This window comes from Callorhinchus milii, unplaced genomic scaffold (assembly GCF_018977255.1).
Source record: "Callorhinchus milii isolate IMCB2004 unplaced genomic scaffold, IMCB_Cmil_1.0 Scaffold2, whole genome shotgun sequence".
Taxonomy (NCBI): Eukaryota; Metazoa; Chordata; class Chondrichthyes; order Chimaeriformes; family Callorhinchidae; genus Callorhinchus; species Callorhinchus milii.
In genome coordinates, this window is record NW_024704743.1 from 117,102,650 (window position 1) to 117,125,930 (window position 23,281).

At 42.3% G+C, this 23,281-nt stretch overlaps 1 protein-coding gene across 1 annotated transcript in view; it reads right to left on the minus strand.

The window, feature by feature from the left end:
• The window catches only part of LOC103181103 (piezo-type mechanosensitive ion channel component 2), a 196,219-nt gene that overhangs the window by 96,879 nt on the left and 76,059 nt on the right, over nucleotides 1–23,281 (minus strand). Inside the window, 1 exon segment of the mRNA XM_042331691.1 lies at nucleotides 10,616–10,778. Within this exon segment, the coding sequence (XP_042187625.1) occupies nucleotides 10,616–10,778 (163 nt within the window).

Genomic DNA, 23,281 nt, shown 5'->3' on the forward strand with positions numbered 1-23,281 from the left:
CTGCAACACTCACAGTTTCACCTTTCACAAGAGGAAAGGCTTATCTGCCAACTTGCCTGATCTATGTTGCTACCATCCGGTTAGCTAGACATTTCAGACCTGAAGCCTTCCAGCCAGACATGCCAGCAGTCAACCAGTGCAGGATAAATCTTGTTCCTGATATTCGTAGCCTTAGCAGATGAGAAGTGTAAAGCCAGGACATTGCATGAAGCAAGGTGTAGAGGAGTTCTCATGTTGTGGAAGGCAGATCAGCTGTGCACCATGTTACCCAAGATTTGCAACAAGAAATACATCCCCATTGTAAACTTCATATACAGTTCCTGCACACAGAAATTTAACACTGATAAATGAAAACTATTACACGTGGAACCCAAGCAGTGAACAGAATTAAATCAGAACAGGGAGACTTCAAAAGGGGAGTGAGAAAGGACATTACCTTCAATGTCCAGGCTAAATGGTGAAGCACTTTAAAAAATAACAGAAGATTTTATCTATATATATATAATAGGTAGAATAGTGAAGAGTGGGTCAAGCAATCAACACCGATTGATTCACATTGATCCATTGTATTTCGTACATTGGGAGTAAAAGCCAGCCATCACAGGCAGCAAAACCAAAGATATGGAACCGCAGAGAACTGACTCATCTTCGGGCTAATTATTGTGCCAAAGTCAATGGAAAAGTCAATGCTCAATGCCAAGCTTCTTGACAATTAAAGATGTCTGGATCGCACTTTTAGGTGATATGATAATTATTGCTGGGAATGATAATTGTAATACAACTTACATTTAATACTGCACCTTCACCTCAGGAGCACGTCTCAAAGCATTTCACAGGACATACTGTAAAGTGCAGTGACTGTGTGCTCTGTGGACGAACGTCGCAGCCAATTTGCATGCAGTGATGAAGTGAATGGGCAATTTATTTAGGGGAATCTTAGCAAGGATCCTAGGAGATATTGCATGTTGCAATTCAATACTTCAGTTTGTTTGTTTGATAAACAGCTATGTCTTGCTGCAAATAGGACACAGTCTATGAGTCATTTATTTGCTAACCCAGGATTATACCAAATATGCTCATAAACTGATTTCAAGAAATCTTCTTTGACCTTAAAAAGACATTTAACATTTCGAGCATCAATCTTCCCATTCTTTTTCCTTTTCTTTCCCAACCTGTCTTGTCCCACCTCTCCGTTTCTTCACATAGCATTCTTCAGATCATTAAGTGGCAAAATGCAATGGAAGAGCTTCCATTATTTTACCAATGAGACACAGAGAGAGATCTCATGTACACATCAAACCCCTCCCAGTTTTTCCTGCTTCCGATGCACAAAGATTCCCTGTATGAAGAAACATCCTCACTGATAAATCAATGACTGTCACAGGTGTTTTTTGATCCGTCTTCCTGTTTCCACGTGGCTTTGCAATTTATACAGAGCTGCAAACCTACATATGACAACAAGTCTCCAGAAAGAAAGTGGATGATAATTGATCCACTGAGACAAACAGCTGTGAGCCATTCAGGAGTTCGTACACAATTCAGTTAGGCTAGGAAACGATCCTTGATTTTTTCATAGATTCATAGAATGTTACGGTACAGAAGGAGGCCATTCGGCCCATTGAGTCTGTGCTGGCCCTTTGACAGAGAAAGTCACTTTTACTAACCCCAATCACCAGCTTTCTCCCCATAATCCTGCAAACCCGTCTTCCCCAGATACCTATCCAGTTCTCTCTTAAAAGCTGTTATCGAATCGGACTTCACTACCCTTTAAGGCAGATCATTCCAAATTCGAACAACTCGCTGAGTGAAAAAAAATCTTCTAACCTCCCCTCTGCTTCTTTTGGTAGATATCTTAAGACTGTGACCATGGGTCACAGACACACCTACCAGCGGAAACAGCTTTTCCTTATCTAGCCTGTCGAAACCTTTCATAATCTTGAAGACCTCTATCAGGTCCCCATGTAACCTTCTCTGCTCTAATGGGAAAAGTCCTAACTTCTCCAGCCTGTCCTCATAGCTAAGGTTCTCCATTCCTGGTATCATTCTCGTGAATCTCCTCTGCACCCTTTCCAGTGCCTTAATGTCTTTCCTGAAGTAAGGTGCCCAGAACTGGACGCAGTACTCCGGCTGAGGCGTAACCAGTGTTTTGTATAGATTAACCATAACTTCCCTACTCTTATACTCTATGCCCCTACTAATAAAGCTCAGTACACCAAATGCCTTTTTACTGCCTTATCTACCTGCCCCGCTACCTTCAATGATTCGCTTACTTGAACACCCAGATCTCTCTGTACGTTCACCCCCCTTAAGATTGAGCTACCAAGTCTATATTGCTTCCTATCATTTTTCCTACCTAAGAGAATCACCTCACACTTATCCACATTTACTTTGGCTAAATAGAAAATGTGATCATAGTTCCTTTGTGCTTCTTAAAGAGCGACAAAGTCAGATGCAAATAATACTGATACTGGATCTCCTCAGAAATTAGACACCAAATTACTATATAAAATACCAAAAAACTGCACAGTCAGTGAGGAATTGATGGTTTGCTGAAATAGGATTGTGTGGTGACCATTGGAAGTGCAATACGATTATGATCTTTAAAAATAAAGTGAGTTATTTGGATGAATTTTAAATCCCAAGGGTTCGGATTACATCGCAAAGTAAAAGAGTAAGATTTGGATTTCATTCGTTATGCTTATGACATGTAAGGTTTGTATAAGGTTGGATGGGCCAAGAGCGTAAGTCTGTGCATTGATGGTTCCAATCAAATTGTCTCCTGGGACTGGAAATTCTGCCTGGTTCTAGACATCGACTATTTTCTTAACATTTGAGGTCCTGCAGGGTTTTTGGCAAATTCTGAAATTCCCCTCTTAATTTGGGAGCTGGTTTTCCGGAATTCTCAAAAAGGTACTGTGGGAAATAGAAAGGGTCTCAAAATCAAGACTGACTTTAAGAATTTGCAAAAATTCTGCCAGATCTGAAATTTTACGAAAATAGAGAACAAAAATAGACTGTTTTGTTCTTCACTGTTCAGAATGTGCAGGCTTTCAACCATTCTTAAAACTCAGCCTCAATTATTAGATATAATCATTTTACTTAAAATTAAGTGCCGTTCAAGTCAGTAAGATATCAGAAACCTACATCTTAGTGGTTTGAGCGTTGTCTCGCAAGTGAGAAGACTTGGGTTTGATTCCCGACCGGGTGAAACGTTGGGCAAATTTCCTGACTTCACAAGCCTCTGTTTACCTAGTAGTAAGTAGGAACCCGGTTGTTAGTCGATTGGCGGATCGCTTTTCCGGGGGCAATAATCCCTTCTAAATAAATAAATCATAATTTGGTCACTCAATCCATGACTGCTTGTGGGACACTGCAGTACGCAATTGGCTGCTGCGTTTCACCCACAAAATATACAATCAATTCACTTAATAACATATTCTGTGAAGAGCTTTGAGATGTCTCGAAGACGTGCAAGAATTATTATTAATATCATACCGCTTCAAAGGGTATAATGTAAGATGGAATTACTGTGTTTTGTAATTGAATGTGGCCATCAATGTCCCACAAACTGCCATGAAGGGAATGACTAATTTTACTTGTAGGCCAGATTGGCCATGACTAACAGAAACTTACTTCTCTTTTCAAACAATGGGATCTTTAATGTCCACCAGAACATTGTCTCAATGGTTGCTTTGATTTAGATGTTTTATTTTAGTGTTGCACCACCAGCATTGCACTGCTGTAGACTATGAGTTCAAAATCCCAATGTGCGGCTTCTTATTTAGAGGCAAGAGGGCTACCAAACTAAGTCAGTCTGACACATTAATTACTGATTAAAAATTGTACAAATTGCATACAATCTGAAAAGCTAAGAAAAAAATCTAAGTCAAGGCAGTTTGGCCCTAGATCTTGTGTGTGGGCTTTCAATAGCGGAAACTAGCATTACAGAGAGCAGGAAAACACTGATGAAACGTTGGGTTTAAAACGTTTGGAGAGTTTTGCTTTTCTCCCACAGATTGACAGCGGTTGTAAAGAGAACACACGATGGATCTGTACCGGGAAAATTAAACCACTGAGTGACACTGGGCATGTATTTCTCAGGTCCAAAATAAATCTCCCGCGTCAAAGAAACCATTGATAGTCAGCCGCACATGTGGTAAATATTTTCTTTGTGCCATTTTATGCAAGTATGTTCTCTTGTAATTGACAGGCCTTTTCTGGTGCTAATGCGTGCAAATTAAACATATAAACAGCTACCTCCTGTCAGGTTCTCTTTTTGCAAACGTTTCAGTTACTTAAGTCACAGATTTAGATGTCTTTAGAGCCAAAAGGTTCACGGCACAGAATGCCATTCATCCTATGCAATCAGACCCTGACAGAGCACAACTGGGACAAAGGCTGGAGAAAATGACACTGAGTGGGCTTGATTGCACACAAAATACATCGGCCACTACGTTACACATGTGAAGCACTTTGAGATGTCCTCATGACACGAAAGGCGCGATATCAAATGTAACAATTCTTTTTATTATTATTAGTAGTAGTAGTATTATTATTGTTGGCCTCAGAGACCTTTTTGTGCTCTTTCTTTTCTATGTTTCGAAGGTTACTCCATAAGCTCCAATTTATTCAAAGCACCGCCCGAATCCTCACCTCCGCCACACTCCACATGTCCATATCCCCAGTCCTCACCTGCCTCCCTGTCTTCCAGTGGTTTGATTTCAAGGTCCTTACCCTTACCTATAAATCCCTCACTGTCTAGTACCTCACTATCTCTCTAAACTCTTGCCTCACTCTTCTGTCCAGTTAACTCAGACTTACTGTGGGTCGCCCGCCATCTCAGCGCCACCATTGGTGGCCGAACTTTCAAACTTCATCCCTCCTCTTCCCTCTACCCCTTCATCTTGAACCCTCTCTATCTGTTTTCAAATCCTATCTTAAAGCCTACCTTTTTGACCGTACTGACAGTCACCTCCCCCTCAACTCCTCTCCCCTCCCCACTATTTTGCATCTGACACTGTCACTATAAAGATCCTTGAGATCCTATCACATATGAATGCAAGTTGGTGGTGGTGGGTGGAACAGGACGGTGGAGGGATTTGGAAACAAGAATTTGGATAGTGTATCAAAACTGGCAAGAATATTTAGTCCAGTTCAGGGGTGGCTGTCCATCTAGTTGTACATTGTGTTAACACTTCTTCGTGCCCAGATCATCATGTTCTTTACCGCCAGCGCTTCAAATTGTTTTTTGAGTATACAGCAGCATTATTGGGCGCCACAGTAATTCATGCACTTGTGCCAACAAGACAGATGTGCTGCTGTAAATCACTGCCACAGATACAAAGAATGCTGAATGCAGGAGTCACCACTTGCTATAAAACAAAAGTCAGCGTAATAATAATAATAATTGTTTTTCTCCGGAAAGCTGGAATCTAAACTGCATTTAATAGCTGTGATACATTCATTGGTTTCAGCTCACGTAGTACAGTATGAAAAATGGATGCCTAAAAAGGGATGAAAATTTAACCAAAGCTATTTACTGCTAAAATATCAAGGGGCGCCTCAGAAGTAATTGCAGCTACCTAAATGTTGCTCAGAAGTTGAACTGTCGCTAGTTTGCAGAGCACCTTCTGAAACATTTGCTTTGAAGCTGGTGTTTTATGGTTGCAAGTGGCTTGAAAGAGAAATTAACTCGAGCTGTAATCTTGCCCAATGGCGTCACTTCTCTCTGCCTCTTTTGTCGGATCCTCCAGTTCACAATGCACCACTCAGACATTGATTACACTGCAAAGACTATTCTCACTGTGAGCAAGAGCAACTAGATAAAAAAACACTGTGGATCCAGCTCCAGCTGTTTCGAGCATACACGAGTTTTAAAGATAATTTCAAAAGTTCTTCCATAGAGACATTGCAATTTACAGTGCAGAAAGAAGACACTTAACATTGCTCAGAAGATGAACTGCCAATTGTTTGCAGAGACCTTTCCGAATCATTTGCTACGGATATTTTCGACCACTAAATATACAGACAATTCACTTTACAGTATATTCTGTTAAGCGCTTTGAGATGTCTCGAAAATGTGATATATCAAATGCAAGGATTATTATTATTTATTTGGCCCATCATGTGTTTCCTGGCTCTCTGAAATATTAACCCAATCAGTCCCATTCTCCTGTCTTTTCCCACACCCTCTTATGATTCCCTCTTCAGCTTTTTATCTAATTCCCTCTTAAAAGTTAATATGGAGTCTGCTTCAACCACATCCGATACTGTAGCTCCTTTGCTTTGTAATCTAGGCCCCGATATAAAAGCCAGGATTCTAGTTCTCTTTTAAAGCGTTATCAACTTGCCTCCTCACCGTTAAAGAATTGTGTATAATAATAATAACAATATTATTAATAATAATATATAAATTATTTCTGCGTGAATCAGACTCTAGATACTGCCTTGCATGGAGGGCGCTATATAAGTTCAAATTGCTGTTCATAGAATCATAGAATTATACAGCACAGAAGGAGGCCATGCAGCCCATCGCGTCTGCACTGGCATTTTGAAAAGAGCTATCCAAATCAATCCCACTCCCCCATTCTCTCCCCATAGCCCTGCAAACTTGTCCTCCCCTTGTTTTGTTTCCTCTCTTAATAATAATAATAATCCTTGCATTTGATATTGCGCTTTTCACGTCGGGAGGACGTCCCAAAGCGCTTCACAGAACACACTGTAAGGTGAATTGACTGTATATTTGTGGGCGAACGTGGCAGCCAATTGCGCACAGCAATGTCCCACAAACAGTCGTAGATTGAAAATGACCAATTTATTATTGTTTTTGGTTTTGGAGGGATTATTATTAGGCGTGTGGAGTAAGGAAACTTGCCCAAGGTTTCGCCCTGTCTGGAATTGAACTCAGGTCTCTCGCTTGCAAAGCGAGTGCTCTAACCACTGAGCTACAGGACTCTTATGGTTATAGTGCCCATTGTTATAACTTTCTATGCTGCTGAAGGTGACCGATTCTGTGTGGGCTCACATTCTGAGTCATCTTTTACTCAGATTTTTACATAAAAAAACAAATCCCTACACAAGTCTGCCTTCTTGGTCAGTGTGTATGTGTGTGTTTGTGGGTGTGTGCGCGCGGGGCGGTGGTAGGGGGTTGGTATGTGCTGTTCAGATATCCTTTAGAGGCACAACAACTTTCAATAATACACCCTGCAGTGCAAATTCACATCTATACAGTACTTTTCACATCAGAAGGATGTCCCAAACTGCTTCACTCTGCTGGCTGGGCATCTGCCCTGGGCGCTGATGGTGGGTTGGGAGGGGAAAGATGGCCAAAAGGGCAGTCATGGTACATCTTAAGGGCTTCACATGGGAAAACGTCTCAGAGTTCTTCACAAAGATGGGGTTGGATGCAGAACTTGCGAGAAGGCAGAGGGATAGGCGATAATAGGTGCAATCGAAAGGTAGGTTTTTAGACAGATTTAATAATAGATGGGGGGGCGAGGCAGAGAGATAGAGGGAGGGAGTTCTGGAAATTAGGGGTATCATAGCTGGATGCTCAGAGGGTCTCGTCGCCCTGTGTGACGTACAGAGGAATCCTGAAGAAACACTGAAACACTGGCGGCCACACAATGGTTACACTGCCAGAGCAGTCTTCAGGCACTCTCTAAATCCGAACAGTTAGAGATTAATGTTCATTTTTAAATGTGAGATGCCTTTTCTCTACTCTACAGATCTGTGAACATTCCCTGGATTCTATCACACTGCTCTGTAGACTAGCGAGTCTGTAATCACTCACTAATATCCATCACTACTCTACAATTGACTGGTCTGTGATCACTCAATGGAGTCTAGCACACTATATAGTTGGGTGGTCTCTGACCACTCACTGGAATCTATTACAACTCTATCGTTAAGTGGTCTGTGTTCATTCACTGGAGTCTATCACAATTCTCTGTAGTTGAGTGGCCTGTGAACATTCACTGGAACATTGGCAGATGGTTGAAAGGCGCTATATAAATGCAATTTTTGCTGTATTGTCTGAAGATGGGGTGGGACAGGGGATGCGCAACAGATCTCTCTGTGTGGGATCATCAGTGAAGAAACTGGTTGTAATATAAAGGGTGGGAAAGCCTCCAATAAAATCAGAATTTAAAGGTACCATTTTTATTTCTTATTAGGATTGAAGCAACGCCGCACAGCAGTAAATCCAGTTTGAAGAGCTACAATATTGCTGGTCCTTACGATGAGTGACTCAACTAAAATCTCTTGCTTCCTGCTCTCTGCGTGCAGTAATAGGCATTTAACAACAGCTGTGACAAACACGGCGCACCTGGATTCCTTCCGTAGTGTTGACAAGTATTGTTAAAGGCCTCAGATAATGTTGAACAATCAGATATAAGCCCGGACTGTTTCGTCTATAAAACTAGTGTGATTGGTACAACACTTAGCAACGGGGTTCAATTAATTTAAGGGGCCAATAAATATATCACCCAAAGTCCAAAGAAGAAAACAACTGTGGCAACATCTAGGTCAATGAGAATTATCAACTCTCACTAATTAATAAATATTTGAGTGAAATGGAACTGGAGATTAAATTCAGACGCACGTGATTGTGTAACAAACACTTAAGTGGGTCATTTTTAAAATAGTTTAGTTTGTCAATTTTAATGTCCCGAAAATGGGTCCTCAAATTCTTACAGCGGGACAGTGAAGTGAACAGTAATCAGAGGGATGAGCTCCAAGGAACAGCAAGATAACCTGTGCTCTTCAGCCCTGGAAAAACAAGGTCTCAAGGCCACCTTATGGACGTGGGCAAGATATTGTATGGTATAATGGAAGCAAATTCAGATTGTCGGCAGGACAAAGAAGACAAGGGGTTGTGAACAGAAATTCAGGACAGAGGCCAATCAACATCTGGAAGGGGTTAACAGGAAAGGCAGGAGAAGCCAAATCATGGGGGATTTCAATTACAACAACAGGATTACATTTGTGTAGGCCTTTCACGTCGGGAGGACGTCCCAAGGTGCTGGACAGAGTACAGCATTTCAGACCCGAGCTGGGGTCAGAAGGGGGAAAGGGAAGGGAGGTGGCTGATGGCATGGTCGAAGAGGAGGCTTGCTGAAATTAATAGACTTTATTCTTGTTAAGAATTCACCTTTATTGCCTTGTTTCCATGGGAGGAAAACCATTGAAAATCGAGTCCAGGAGCCAACCCTGCCAATATAGTTAAGGTATTTTACATGTGTTTAGAAGTTAGAAAAGTCAGAAGAAGCAATTGATAAGAAGCCGCTCAATGGTGTGATGGGAAGAACGCAAATTGGTTCTTCTGGAAGCATGAGGTTAAAGGGGAATCCGTATTCCTGTGTTACGATGCAGTACTGCGCTTTTGCCAATAGAGACCGCCTATAAACTGTGCAAGAACAGAACTCTGACAGCAGAAAGCAGGTCCCCTCCGTCTTACTGTTTATTCAACACATCTCCAGATTGTGTGACCCAGACATCCAAATAGCAAATTATAAACCTCAAGCCTGTGGCATTTCCTTCCCTCTTCCCTATTTACATGTTCTGAAACTACATTTTTTACCCTGCTATTTATACAAATATTGGCTTGTTAATCTGTGTGGTAAGCTCATTTGACCTTTATCTTCCTTCACCAGCCTTTCCTCACAAGGACAGGTTTGTGGACAGCAACATCTTGAAAGCAGCCATGAACTGAATAACCAATTTTTTTTCTCTGGGAGCTTGTTGACCTAAACATCAGGAGGAACTCCCTATTGATTGTAAGAGAATAAGGCTGCGTTAAATGTGGCACCATGTTCTGTCACCCTTAAATCCAGCACAGCTGTTGCCCAGCCCTTTCAGCACCATCTAGCACTTAAGTCCTGCTTGTCCTACACCCCGACTCTTCCTTACACAAGTTGGCTGGCTACCTCAGAGACGAGTGTGCTACTGACTGAGCCTGGTTGACACGTCTTTCTTAATTACAAGCAACCTGGTTCTGTGGAGCGCCTGATGCGTTCCTTCATGTGAAAGATGCCGTATAATAGCGTGTTGTGAACAAATCCATTCACCCTTCATCCTTTCTCAAGAAAAGCACAACAAACATCCTGCTGGGGGATGCAGCCCAGAGGCAAGACAACAAATTACCGTGGTGGCATGATGGCAACCAGTGACTGTTTCGAAACACATGTATATGTTGTGAGTGTGATGTTGTCACATAAGGGTGGGGCTCAGAGGAAACACCCAGATATTCTCCGAGCCTATGGCTGAGCTAACTAGGGAGCACAGGGAAAGAGTAATTTGGTAAAACTGGTGCATTGCTGTGATGCCTGAATTGCCTCGGTTGAGATGAGCTATTTCGGCTGAAAATCAGCAGAACCTATCGAGGATGTGTCTGCCGGGGGCCGAAGGTCAATCAGTGCCTGTGCTCAAACCTGGGACTATGTCAGCGTGAGCTTCTCCCACCTCCATCGCCCAAGATGATGAAGCACCTGAGGAGTATGGCACTAATATGTTGCAGGAAAGTGGCTTCAGATGCATGGGCAACATTTCTGGATTTTAGGGGCGAAACGATAAGAAAGGGAAAGAGCAACAAAAGAGGAAAATATCTTTTTTTTACCTGTTCTTCGGTCTGGAACTCTGGATTGTATTGTGCCATTTCCTCCGTCAGTGGCTGCTGAACTAAACTCCTGCAGACGAGCCAAGTAGCCAAGCCAGCGAAAAACATCCCCACATCAGGAATAAAAAGCCTAATGATATTCCCAGCATCTGCTTCACTGACACTGTGAAGTGAAAAGAAAAAGGAAGCATTGTAAGGCTGTGTAAAGGTCACTCTTTTTAAACCACATTAAACCATTTCTTTTTATTTACCTGTGCTTGTAATTCACACATAGAATTATTGCGAGTTTAATATTTCCAACAGCTCTAATGCCAGATAAGCACTAATAATTAGAATATTATGTATTTGATACAGAGCCTTATCACGTCTCGAAATACTTCACAGGATTTGCTGTAAGGTGTAGTGACTATAATTTGTAGGCAAACACGACAGCAGCCAATTTGGGTGCACAGCAATGCCTCACAAAAATAAGTGAAGTGAGTGACCAATATCTGGGAGATTGAAGGCCACTTGGCATGAACAAGTGCTGCACAATTTATTTCTATGTTAGAAGGATTCATCTCTCTCTTCTCCCATTATGATGCACTCACCCTTGACTCACCCTCTCATTAACGTGACAGTATCACGGGAAACAGAGTGAACTATTCGTCCCATTGAGCCAGTTTTGTCAGTTTATTGAATAATCGCAGGTCTTTTCACTCTTATTTTCACACCTGATAGGAACATAGGAAAAGGTGTAGACCATTCAGCCCCTCGAGCCTGTGCTGCCATTCTGTTAGATCATGGCTGATCAGACCTCTTATTTTCTTTTTTTCCAATCTCACTTGAAACTTCACATCCCAATTGTCTCTGTGTGTGAAGCTTTGAGGGCAGAACTTTCTACATTCTCACAACCCGTGTGGAGAAATGTTTTCCGATCTCACTTCAGAGACTTTGGCTCCAATGATGTCTGCTCAACCAGGTGTTTTGCCAGCAGTCACAGAGCGATCACACAGAAGAGACTCTGGGGAGAATCAGCGATTGATTGCACAGCAATCACAAAAATAGTGGGATGGGGGGGGGTCACACAATGGAGACATAGTGAGACTCAGCAGCCACACTACGGTCATGCAATTAGTACAGTAAAACTCACACACGTCAAATCAGTTGGAAACAAAACATTAAGTCGTATAAAATCCGATCTAATTTATACAATTCAATGCAGCTCGTAACATGCGTTGACGGGTCGGGATGTCATTTTCTACGATTCAATGCAGCCGGTAAGTTCGGGAGTAATGCAGGATAGAGGATTGTCGTTACAAGTTAGGAGATGATTAATACGACTAGTCCAAGGAAATCTAAGTGGTTTTGATAGGAAACTGAATGGAAGTTGGGTGCATGTACCACTTAGGTGATTGTACAATTTATAAAGATAAGATTTATGTGAGTTTTACTGTATTATATATCATAGTAACAACAACAGAAGTTGGTGTAAAAATTCAGCAGGTTAGGCAGCATCTATGGAGAGAGGAAAGTAAGTCAATGTTTCACGTCTACGACCCTTCATCAGAACTGGGGTCAGAACCTGAAATGTTGACTCACTTTCTTTTCTCCATAGATGCTGCCTGACCTGTTGAGTGTTCCCAGCAACTTCTGGTTTTGTTTCAGATTTCCAGCATCTGCAGTATTTTGCGTTTAGTTTATACATCATAGTAATACTGGTGTTAAGTTAGTACTTTACATAAAATCGATACTGCATGAAAGTTAATACTCTATTTTACAGTGGCATGAAGTGGAAAAGAAAACATGTTCTGATGCGCTCCACTCAATAGTTAATACATTTAAAGCTTGCTGATGTATCCAGAAACCTGTACAGCTATTGAAAGAGTCAACAGCAAACTGCTGCCAGACTATTTTTTTAGATACAGAAAGATCAGATGCAATTTAACAGCACTAATAAAGACTACAATCTTTATTTGACTGAAACAATAAACTAAACAAAGTCAAGCCCACCACTGGATAAACATGAATGAAGTCTTTTTTCCAATGATAATTTCCTTTAACTATACTCCATAAGCATAAAACGTAAAACAAAGCTTCTGGTAATTCCTGTTAATAAAGCTCGTAAATACTGAAGTCACCTTTTACGACCAACATTTACTGATACACTAATGCATGTTTTGAAGAGAAGAGTCACAGAGCCAGGCCATCTTCTTTGGAGGTAAATTTTTTATGAGATGCAACAGATTGGTTGTTATAATATTCTTTATATTTGATATTGCACCTCAAACATTAAAGCCCCTCACAGAAGGTGTTTCACAAATAATTGCTATCAGGTGTAGTGGCGATATGTTTTGGAGGCGAACATGGTAGTCCCTTTGTGCACATCAATCTCTCACAACCATCCATGAGGCAAATGACCAATTCATTGGAGCACTGTTGGCCAACAAACTGGGAGAAACTCACTCTTTTGGAATAGCATCAAGAAATCTTTAATGATAGTTTACACACCTATTTCCTATGGACAACATAATTGACAAAATATTTTACGAGTCAGAAAGATATGAAATTGCACTTCATAAACCTGACCTTTGCTTTCTTGTCCTTCTCATTTGCCCTATCTGAGAATAATGTTCTGGATTTACTTTCTCAATCCCATTTAAAACCGACTGCTATAAGGATCCCCATCTTTTCAAGCCTCTGGAATGCCAGTTTATCAAATCGTTCCCCACAGTTCATCCCTCTATCCCTGAGAATCCCCCTTTGTGATCCACATTTCTCTCCTCTGCTCCGGCCTGGGCAGCAACAGATCAAAGATTGAACCTGGGACCTTCTTGATCCGCTTGACTCTGCGCCATCACATGCCAGTTCAGTCCATTTACTCACAGAGTCATCACACAAACCACCGACTCCTATGTCAACATCACAATTTGTAGCAGGCTGAATCCTGCCTTCTGTGAAGTAAATCACTGCATAAACGCTTTATTTCAACATCAGAGTCCTCAGGGTGTTCAATAATGTGCATGCTTCAGAGCGGCTCACATTAATAACACTGAAATATAGTTTTAAATTATTTGCAGGTGGAAGGCGGAAATCAAAAGTACCACTCTCTGGTAGTGCAATGGCAAAGCAGGATTGCCCTTTCCTGAACCTCTCAGTTAGAGACAAATAAAACCCACAAGCCTGGCTTTGCGGGTCCGCCTTTCAGAGGAATAAGACGGGACTAGAAAGAAATATAAACATCACCATCTGTTTTGGTAAAGAAAATGCCCTGGAGGGGTAAAGCTGTGGTCCATGCAAAAAAATTGTACCTCAAAAATGCATTTTTCTTTTTCAAAATATATTTTTTGGGCGAATTTTAATAAGGCGGAAAATAACTCAATACTTTCCCCTTTGGATGCTTGGTGTCAGCATCCAGACCGGACTTACTATGGGTTGGAGACATAGTAAAGTTCTTGCTCCGCCCACCCCCCATACTCCCGCGCCCCCCACCACACCTCCCCACCCCTTCGTATACCTTTCGAATTCTAGCTTCCAAGTAACCTCCGCTATTATCAGCTGGCTTTATCATAATCATCCTTGCATTTGATATTGAGCCTTATCACATCGTTGAGATGTCTCAAAGCGCTTTACAGGATACACTGTAAAGTGGAGTGACTGTGTATTTTGTGGCAAAATGTGGCAGCCAATTGCACACAGCAATGGATTGAGTGACCAAATTATTATTTTTGGGGGGCGGGATTATTAACCGCGGTAAGCCATCAGCCAATCGACTAAAAACCGGGTTCCTACTTACTGCTAAGCAAACAGAGGCTTGTGAAGCAAGGAAACTTGCTTAAGGTTTCGTCCTTGCGAGGCGAGCGCATTAACCACTAAGCTACAGGACTCCATGTCTTGGGGGGATATTTATATTTATATCTTCTCTTTTTCCAACCTACAAACCAAAGCTCGAACAGTAAATTCAAGCTGGACAAGCAGCAACGCTTGCCACAGTACTCACAATAGCACGAATCCTACTGCTTTAGCTGGTTACACTGCAGCAATACCCCAAAACATACTCTAGGGTCCCCAAACCTTGGCTTTTTCTAACCTGAGCATAATACTCTCCGGAATTAGGTAACTCTCTCCAAGGCATAAACTAGTTGGGCCGAATGATCGATCTCAGTGCTGCAACCTTCTATGTAATTCTGTGTGAAAACATAAGACACAGTCACTACACTCAACAGGAATTACTGCAAAGCGTGCACCAATATTTCGATGCGCTCTAAAAATTCAGAATCGGTTCTTCTGTTTGAATCTGGTCTTATTTCAAGTCCTCTGGTCATAACATAAATAGTGGATATTTAATGTAACTTGTGGGAACTGGTTCGCTTTCCTGGCCTTGAGAGCATGTCGTCCTGAGAGATTCTGAATCAACAACAACAACAACAACAACTTGGATTTATATAGCACCCTCCACGCCGGACGGTGTCTCAGAGCGCTTTACAGTAACGGGTCCCGGGGCCGAGCCAGGGGGAGGGGGAGGAAAGTGACCAAAGGCGCGGTCGAAGAGAAAGGTCTTCAGCAGGGACCTGAAAATAGGAAGGGAGGGAGTGAGGCGAAGGGAGTGAGGAAGGGAATTCCAGAGCCTCGGTGCATAGTGGCTGAAGGCACGGCCGCCCAGGGTGAGGTGGAGGACTCGGGGGACGAGGAGGAGGCCAGACCCGGAGGAACGAAGGCAATGGGTACTGTTTTGAGGAGAGAGGAGGTCAGAGAGGGAGGGGGGGGTGCAGAGGAGTGGAGGGATTTGAATACAAGGGTGAGGATCTTGAAATCAATCCTCTCTGGGATAGGGAGCCAGTGCAGTCTGGCAAGGACTGGGGAGATCGAGGAGCGGAGTTTGGTGCGGGTGAGAATGCGGGCAGCAGAGTTTTGAATGATCTGGATTTTATGGATGGTAGTGGATGGGAGACCGGCGAGGAGGGCGTTAGAATAGTCCAGCCGAGAGGTGACAAAGGGACTCCCACGAAAGGAACCTGGCTTAAAGATCCGATTTTGGACATAATGAATACTATTTGAATGTGAACTAAGTTTTCAATCCCGCTGTGTGCTGGGGATGATTCAAGAGGCCTGCTGATTTGGACCGGGCATCTGGATCGCTCACAAGCAATGAAATGATTTTGGATGGGTGTGTTAAGCCTATTGCTGATTCTGGCACTCTGCCTCAAAGCAATGGGCGTATAGATTCACTGGCTGGAATCAAAACTACTGTTCTTGTTTCTTTTGTTTTCACTGTTCCAAGAATAAAAACAAGCTCTAAATCATTTAATTATAATAATAATCATCTTTAAATTTGATACAGAGCCTTCATGTTAGGATGGAAAATCTCAAAGTGCTTCTCGGGATGCACCAGAAAGAGTAATAACTGTGTATTTTTCTGTAGGCTAACGTGATTCATCTCGCCCTGTAATTTGTGAATAACATGACTGCTTAAAATGAAATAATACTTTGAAATGAAAAAGTTTCAAAACCTATTTAGAAATATTGCAACCAGACTTTTTTTTTAAAAAGAGTCCTTTCACGTAATGTCATTATTTCAGGACACGGTCTGATGCTTTGACACAAAACTTTCCTAGGATTTTTAATCAATCCCTTGTAGATCGCTAGAAAATATTATTAGCCATCAGAATTTCTGCCGAGGGTGAGACAGGCATTTTAATCTTTACCCCTTCTCGTCTACGTAGATCACAATCATTTATAGCTGGGGTTGGGGAGAGAGAGTGGAAGGCAGAAAGAGTTAGGGGGAGGGAGAAAGAGAAAGAAAGAGAGAGAGAGGGAGAAGGGAGGAAGAGAGGGAGAAAGAGGGAGGGAGGGAGTTAGGATAGCAATAATATTTTGCACTTACATACGTCCTATGTAAGGGCGTCATAATGTCTTGGAGCATTTTACATAGAGGGTGTTAGACACCAAAGCAGGAAAGAGGTGACACAGGCCCAATGGCAGATGTAGGTTTTTATGGACAACTTTGATTTTTTTTGGTCAGCTGGGTGTCTGCCCAATGCGGAAACCCATCGCCATGCTTAATGAGAGTTCCATGTATCTCACCTAGACATGGAAATTCCAGAGATATTTATTGAAATAGAATGTGCACTATCTCCCTAGAGGGATGCATCCTGTTTATCTAATTCCAGAGATAATTACGCGCAGATTGGGAAGAGCCAATGCTTGGGACCCCCTTTGCTTTGGCTTGGCTGCCAATGTTAGGCAGAGAGGGCAAGGTGGAGGTGGCAAGCCTCAACAATAATAACTTGCATTTATATAGCATCCTTCACACACAATAGTGGAGCAGAAACATGAGAAAGGAGAAGATCACAGATAGAGACTTGAACCCACAATCTCTTGACTCAGCGTGGTTGCTACACAAAATATACACAAAAAATGTTTTGCCCACAAAATATAAAGTGCTTTGAGATGTCTCAACTACTTGATAAGGCGTTATATCAAATGCATGGATTACAACAAGAGCAACAACAAAATTGCATTTATATAGCACCTTTCACGTCGGGAGGATGTCCCAAGGTGCTGGATTATTATTAGAACAGACTAAGCCAAGTTGTTCTTTCATCTTCGCCTTTCCTTCTGTTGTTGATTAAAATACAAAACAACCAATAACTATATAGTTTGTTCAGGATGGACCACCCTATCCTTTGGGGCTTTGGCAAGTCTCACCGAAGAGACAGACAATCTACTGAACCAGACAGGCAGATCAATATAATTATTAAAAAGGAAACTAGATAAGCCCTTAAACAGTGCAACTATTAAGAGACATGGGGAGAGAGCTGGGAAGTGGGTTTGATTTATAAAACTAGGGAATTACAAAAACAGGTAGCAATAGTCTTGATGTAAAGAGATTTGATAGGTAGATACAGAGAAACGGAGGGGGGTGGGAGGTGGGAAGGGGGATCATCTTAAAATTAGAGCTAGGCCAATTAGGAGGCAGTTTTTCACCCAAAGGATAGTGGAAATCTGTAACTCTTTCCCCCAAAAGGCTGTAGATGCTGGATCCATTTATAGACACATATTTCTTAGGTCAGGGTATTAAGGGATATGGGGCAACAGCAGATAACTGAATTTGAGTTACAGATCAGTCATGATCTTATAAAATGGCAGAACAGGCTTGAGGGGCTGAATAGCCTATTCCTGTTTCTGTGTTTCTATGTATCCAATGGGCCAATTTTTTGACCCCCTTTCTGTGCAGACAATTTCTGGGTTACACCTATCAACCATGTCTTGGTTGAATGTGGATCTGTTCAATGTCTTCTTGGAGCCTATTAGAGCCAGAGAAAGTTTACTATTTTTCTTTCTCTCTTCTCCTCCCAGAGAATTTGTTTAGACTGATTGTACTGATTCTATCAACCTTCCGCTCCGAAATCCAGTGCTCAACCAGAGCTACGCAGGAAATCTTTTAATGATGCTTGTTTCCTCCCATTGTTTCAAATTTATTTTTCCCTTATCTTATTTATCCGTATACCATTTGTCTGTCTTGAACTTCATGAGCAGTGCTCAGCCCAGGTGCATATCCTGTCAAGCTCTCTTTGTAAAATAATAATCATGCAATGAACCTTAGATTTGATACAGCAGTTTATTGTGTTGTTGAGACGTTTCAAAGCGCTTTGCGAGGCTTTACTGCAAATGTTGTGACCTGTGTATTTGTAGGCAGTCATGGCAGCCAATTTGTCCAGTGTGATAGCTGTGCCAGCATAATCTGACAACTAGTGAAAATTATCATCACAATTTGCGATGTTTACAGGGGTTTTCTGGTCAACTAAGTGTCTAACACATAATAATAATCATAATAAAAATAAAACATACTCTCTTGAACACCCTAACCAATTTTTTGGGGGGAGCATTGTAAGCCATGACAACCTTCTCTTTTCAAACAGTATCATAGGTTCTTTAACATCCACCTGAAGAGAGGTAGATGGGACCTTGGTTTAAAGTCTCGCCCGATGGCCAACAGTACTGCACTGGAGCTCCTGCCTGCACTGTGAGCTCATAGGCCTGGAGTTGGTCTTGAACTCATAGCCTCACATGATATCTGAGTTTGGGCCAAGAGCGACAGAGAGCACAAGTAGGAACATTAACATGAAGTGGCAGAATCAAGAGAATCAAGAGAGAAAGTGCACTCAAGTCTCACGACAGTCTGGCACTAGTCCAGCTGTCTGCTTTTCTTCCTTTACTTTACTTCAGGGCCCCCATTGGAAAAATGACTCCTTTTTTTTAGATAATTGTGCTTTTCACATAATCAAGATTACCCTCATAAAGGATTGTAATAAAAATAATAAACCTTTTCTTGTGACAATAACATCTGGTATTTATTTTCCAACCGCTGTCCAGAGCTAATGAAGGCGTTAAATTCAAAAAGTCAGAAATTTAGTCTGGAGGATTCATTTCATTTTTAAAGCTTCACCTAAAAGGAAGCTTTTGTTTAAGAGAAAGTCTCCATTGTGTTGGGAGATATTAATAATAATATTCAATGCATTTGATATAGTGCTCTTCACGTCTGTGAGATGACTCAAAGCGCTTCACAGAATATATCATAAAGGGAATTGACTATATTTTGTGGGCAAAATGCGGCAGCCAATTATGCACAGCAGTGTTGTGGATTGAGTGATCAAATTATTTCTATTTATTTTGAAGGAACTATGGACCCCGGGAAAAATGATCCACCTATTAACTAACAACCAGGTTCCTACTTACTGCTAAGCAAACAGAGGCGTGTGGAGTAGGGAAACTTGCCCAACGTTTCGCCCTGCTGGGAATCGAAGCCAAGTCCTCTCATTTGCGAGGCGAGTGGTCTAACCACTGAGCTACTGGACTTCAGATGCCACTCTTTACAGTAACTCTTGCGAAGTGGTTGGAGATGTGAATTGAATGGATTTTTTCAATTTGAGACCATTTTGTCTTGAGATCTCGCGGAATTGCGGAAAATCCTGAAAGCCTTAGTTTGAAGTACTTAGAATGCAAGCTGCTTTCAATTAAAACTGGATTAAAGAATTTCCATAATTAAGTGTAGACTTCAATTGCAAGGCAAAATGGTTTCTCGGCCTAAGACTAGGAGAAATTCGAGTCCAGCTTGTTTAAGAGCTCAAATCAATTTGAAAGACGTGTTTTGGTTTCCTAAAGCAAACTTGGTGTGGAAGGCCAAAGCAATTCGCAAAATAGGTTGAAACTATCTAATAGTGCAGATTTATTGTGCTTGGCAGAAGAAAGCAGAAGTTGTTAGGGTTGCAAATGAGAAAACCCAGCTCAGGAAATAAATCAAGGGGTACCTGGAGCTGCACAAACTTGAGAAAACACTTCATTAGTCATCATCGCCAACAAAAGGTATTTGTTTCTGATTAACAAGAAGACTGTGTAGAGGGGACTTTGGAAACCACGTACAATGTATAATTGCATTCTATTGGGATTGAGTAATGTGTGCTGTAAGGAAACGTACAAGAGTTAAATAATGTTTACATTAAAATTTCCACATTTAGGTCAGTGTGCAAAAGGCACTTCAAATAATGCTGTGGTCCCTGGTTTCAGATTATACAAGATTTAATAATAGTTTTCCTGCATGGTTTAGGTGAGCGAGAGCAGCTCGTGGGTTGAAGACTGGGCTACAGTGAAGTCCTGCTGTGATCTGCGCAAGGTCCAAAAGCATGATTCACTGCAGTTATGCATTGCATTAGACATTCCATTTACAGCTTCCATGATTGGCCTAGTGAGTGAAGGCACCACCCAGGGCAGTGCCAGGCCACACAGAACAGAAAGTCACAGGTTCGAATCCCCGTCTGTACTGCGTTAGCTGATCTCAGTCGGAGCACTGAGAGGGGAGAGGGAGAGAGGTGTTGCAATTGGTCTCCGAACTCCTGGAACAGGGAGGGAAAAAAATCAGCCAGGGATTGTTCCTGCTCCAGCGATTGTATAAAATTTTAAAACAGGATTCGAAATGTAAACGCAGATGAATATTTTTGGATGCACCAAGTCAGTAGAACAAGAGGACATAGGTTAAGGGTTGAAAAGGGCAATTTCAGGACAGACACCAGGAGCTTGTTTCTTTACTCAAGAGAATAATCAATGACTGAAGCAGTTTGCAAGTAAATGTAGTAGAGGCCAGAACAGTTAAAAAAACAGCTTGATGCTGCGATGGGGGGATTTTTGGGTAGGTGTTCTGGAAGGATGGTTGTTCTAGAAGGATAAGATCGAATGGGATGGAGGGCTTTCTTCCTCCAAACCAATCTTGTGGTCTTCCGACTCCTCCAAATCACAAATTACGCTAGTAGTTCATGATTTGAGGCCAAGTTATAACAAAGCAAAAAAGAATCACTGTGCAAATTAGGTGACGTCAAAAGATGTAGAATTATTCCTCAACTGTTTTCTAAATTGCACAGAATTACATGGACTGTGCAGTCCTGATACAGGGCTTTCGGCCCAACTAGTCCATACCAGTGTTTATACTCCACATGAACCTCCATCCCTCCAATCCCCCTCCTTAATCCCTCTCTATTCTCATCACCTTCTATAGAATGTTACAGCACGGAAACAGGCCATTTGGCCCAACCAGTGCATATTCCACACGAGCCTCCACCTCTCCTACATAAGAGCTCATTCCTCCTCCACAATCCTCCACCCCATCCCAGACTGTCTCTCGGAACTTCTATTGGCTATTATAATATTCTCACAGATAAGCTGCTGCCCCTTCCACCTACTTCTGTGACTGACCTATACAGACTGTTACAGAAAAGATAACAACAAATATATAATAATAATCCTTGCATTTGATATAGCGCCTTATCATGTCTTTGAGATGTCTCAAAGCGTTTCACAGAATATACTGCAAAGTGAATTGACAGCATACTTTGTGGGTAAAATTTACATTTATACAGCACCTTTCAAATAAAATGAGTGTCTCAAAAGTGCTTTACAAAATATAATTCAATGGAAAGTGATTACTTTAAAGTGATTTTAAAGTGGCTTTTAATTTTTTTCCTAAAAACGTTTCAAAAATAAAACATAAAGTGGCGGTGTATTTTGTAGGTGAATGCGGTGGCCCAATAGCACAGTAACTGGAGATCCAGACATGAATGACAAGTCTCAGTGAATGAAAAAGGAATTAAGTGCTTTTATGAACAGTGAGTGAGGGCAGAAATTTGGTGGAAAAATTTGGTGAGAGAAAATCTGCACATGGAATAAAGTGACACACAAATTAGATGCTGCAGTAACAATAATCTTGTTGTTATTGTTAATCTGAAATCATGTCAATTAGTTACCGACCCATCTACTGAATAATTGAGATGGAAAGAATAAACTATAAGGTTGAAGCACAGGTGTCGTTGGAGTGCTAAGAAGTGCTCCAAGACGCTATCCTGCATGAACAACAACAACAACTACAACTTGCATTTATATAGCGTCCTTCATGTGAGGCAGCGCCTTGGAGCACTTAATAATAATTTACAACAACAACTTGCACTTATATAGGACTCTCCACGCAGGGTAGCATCTCAGAGCGCTTAACAGTGGCGGAGCCTGACTCCGAGCCGGGGAGAGGGGGGAGGTGACCGTAAGCACAGTCGAACAGGTGGAAGTTTACCCCGTGTTTACGGATGCCATCGCCCAGAGGGAGTACATAGATAAAGAAAAGAAGAGGGCCAAGGATGGAGCCCTGGGTAACCCGCAGGTGACCGAGCAAGGGTGGGAGGAGAAACCATATGCTGAGATGAAATGGAGGTGGTTGGTTAATTCGGACTTCAACCATATGAGTGGGGTCCCACTAAGGTTGATAAGGGAGGAGAGCCGATGGAGGAGGATGGCGTGGTTGACTGTGTCGGACGCGGCAGAGAGATCCAGGAGGACGAGGAGGCAGAGGGAGCCCTGATCAAGAGAATGTCATTTGTGACTTTGACAAGCGCTGTCTCTGTGCTGTAGGCAGTCAGGGTGAAAACCAGACTCCAGGGGCTCGAGGACGGAGTGGAGGGAGAGATGTGACCCAAATTGACCTGCAACAATGGTTCCAGGACTTTGCCAAGGAAGGGTAGGTTGGAGATGGGACGGTCGTGTGAGAGATTAGAGGGATCGAGGGTGGGTTTTTTGATGAGGGGTGTGATGACAGCAGGTTTCAGGGGGAGTGGAACACAGCTTGAGGAAAGAGACAGGTTGATTGTGGTTGAGAGAGGAGGAGGAAGAAATGGGGGCAAAGGAGTGTAAGGAGGGGGGAGTGGCAGGAGCTGTGGTGGAGGGAGAAGGCGGTGTGGATGGTCTGGGTGGGGTGGAAGGGGACACAGGGGTGGGGGAGGACGATGCGGGCAAGCAGATGTTTTCAATTTATGAGGCAAAGAAGTCAAGGACCTCTTCGCACTTAGCGTTTGATGTGAGGATAGAGGGGGCCTGAGGTGATGCATGGAGGAGGTGATGGATGGTGGAGAACAGTACCTTTGGATTGCTGTTTGCCTCCAGGATAACTTTGGAGTAAAAGTCAGTTTTGGCCTATGAAAGATAGGTGCGGAGGTGCTCGAGCCACAATTGGGTTGAATCGTGAGGCTGGATTTCTTCCATGTGTGCTCGAGCATCCGGGTTTGTGTTTTGAGTGAGCGGAGATGACTGTTGTATCAGGGGGAACGGGTGGGTTTAGAAACAACCTTGGATTTCAGGGGAGCCAGTGATTTG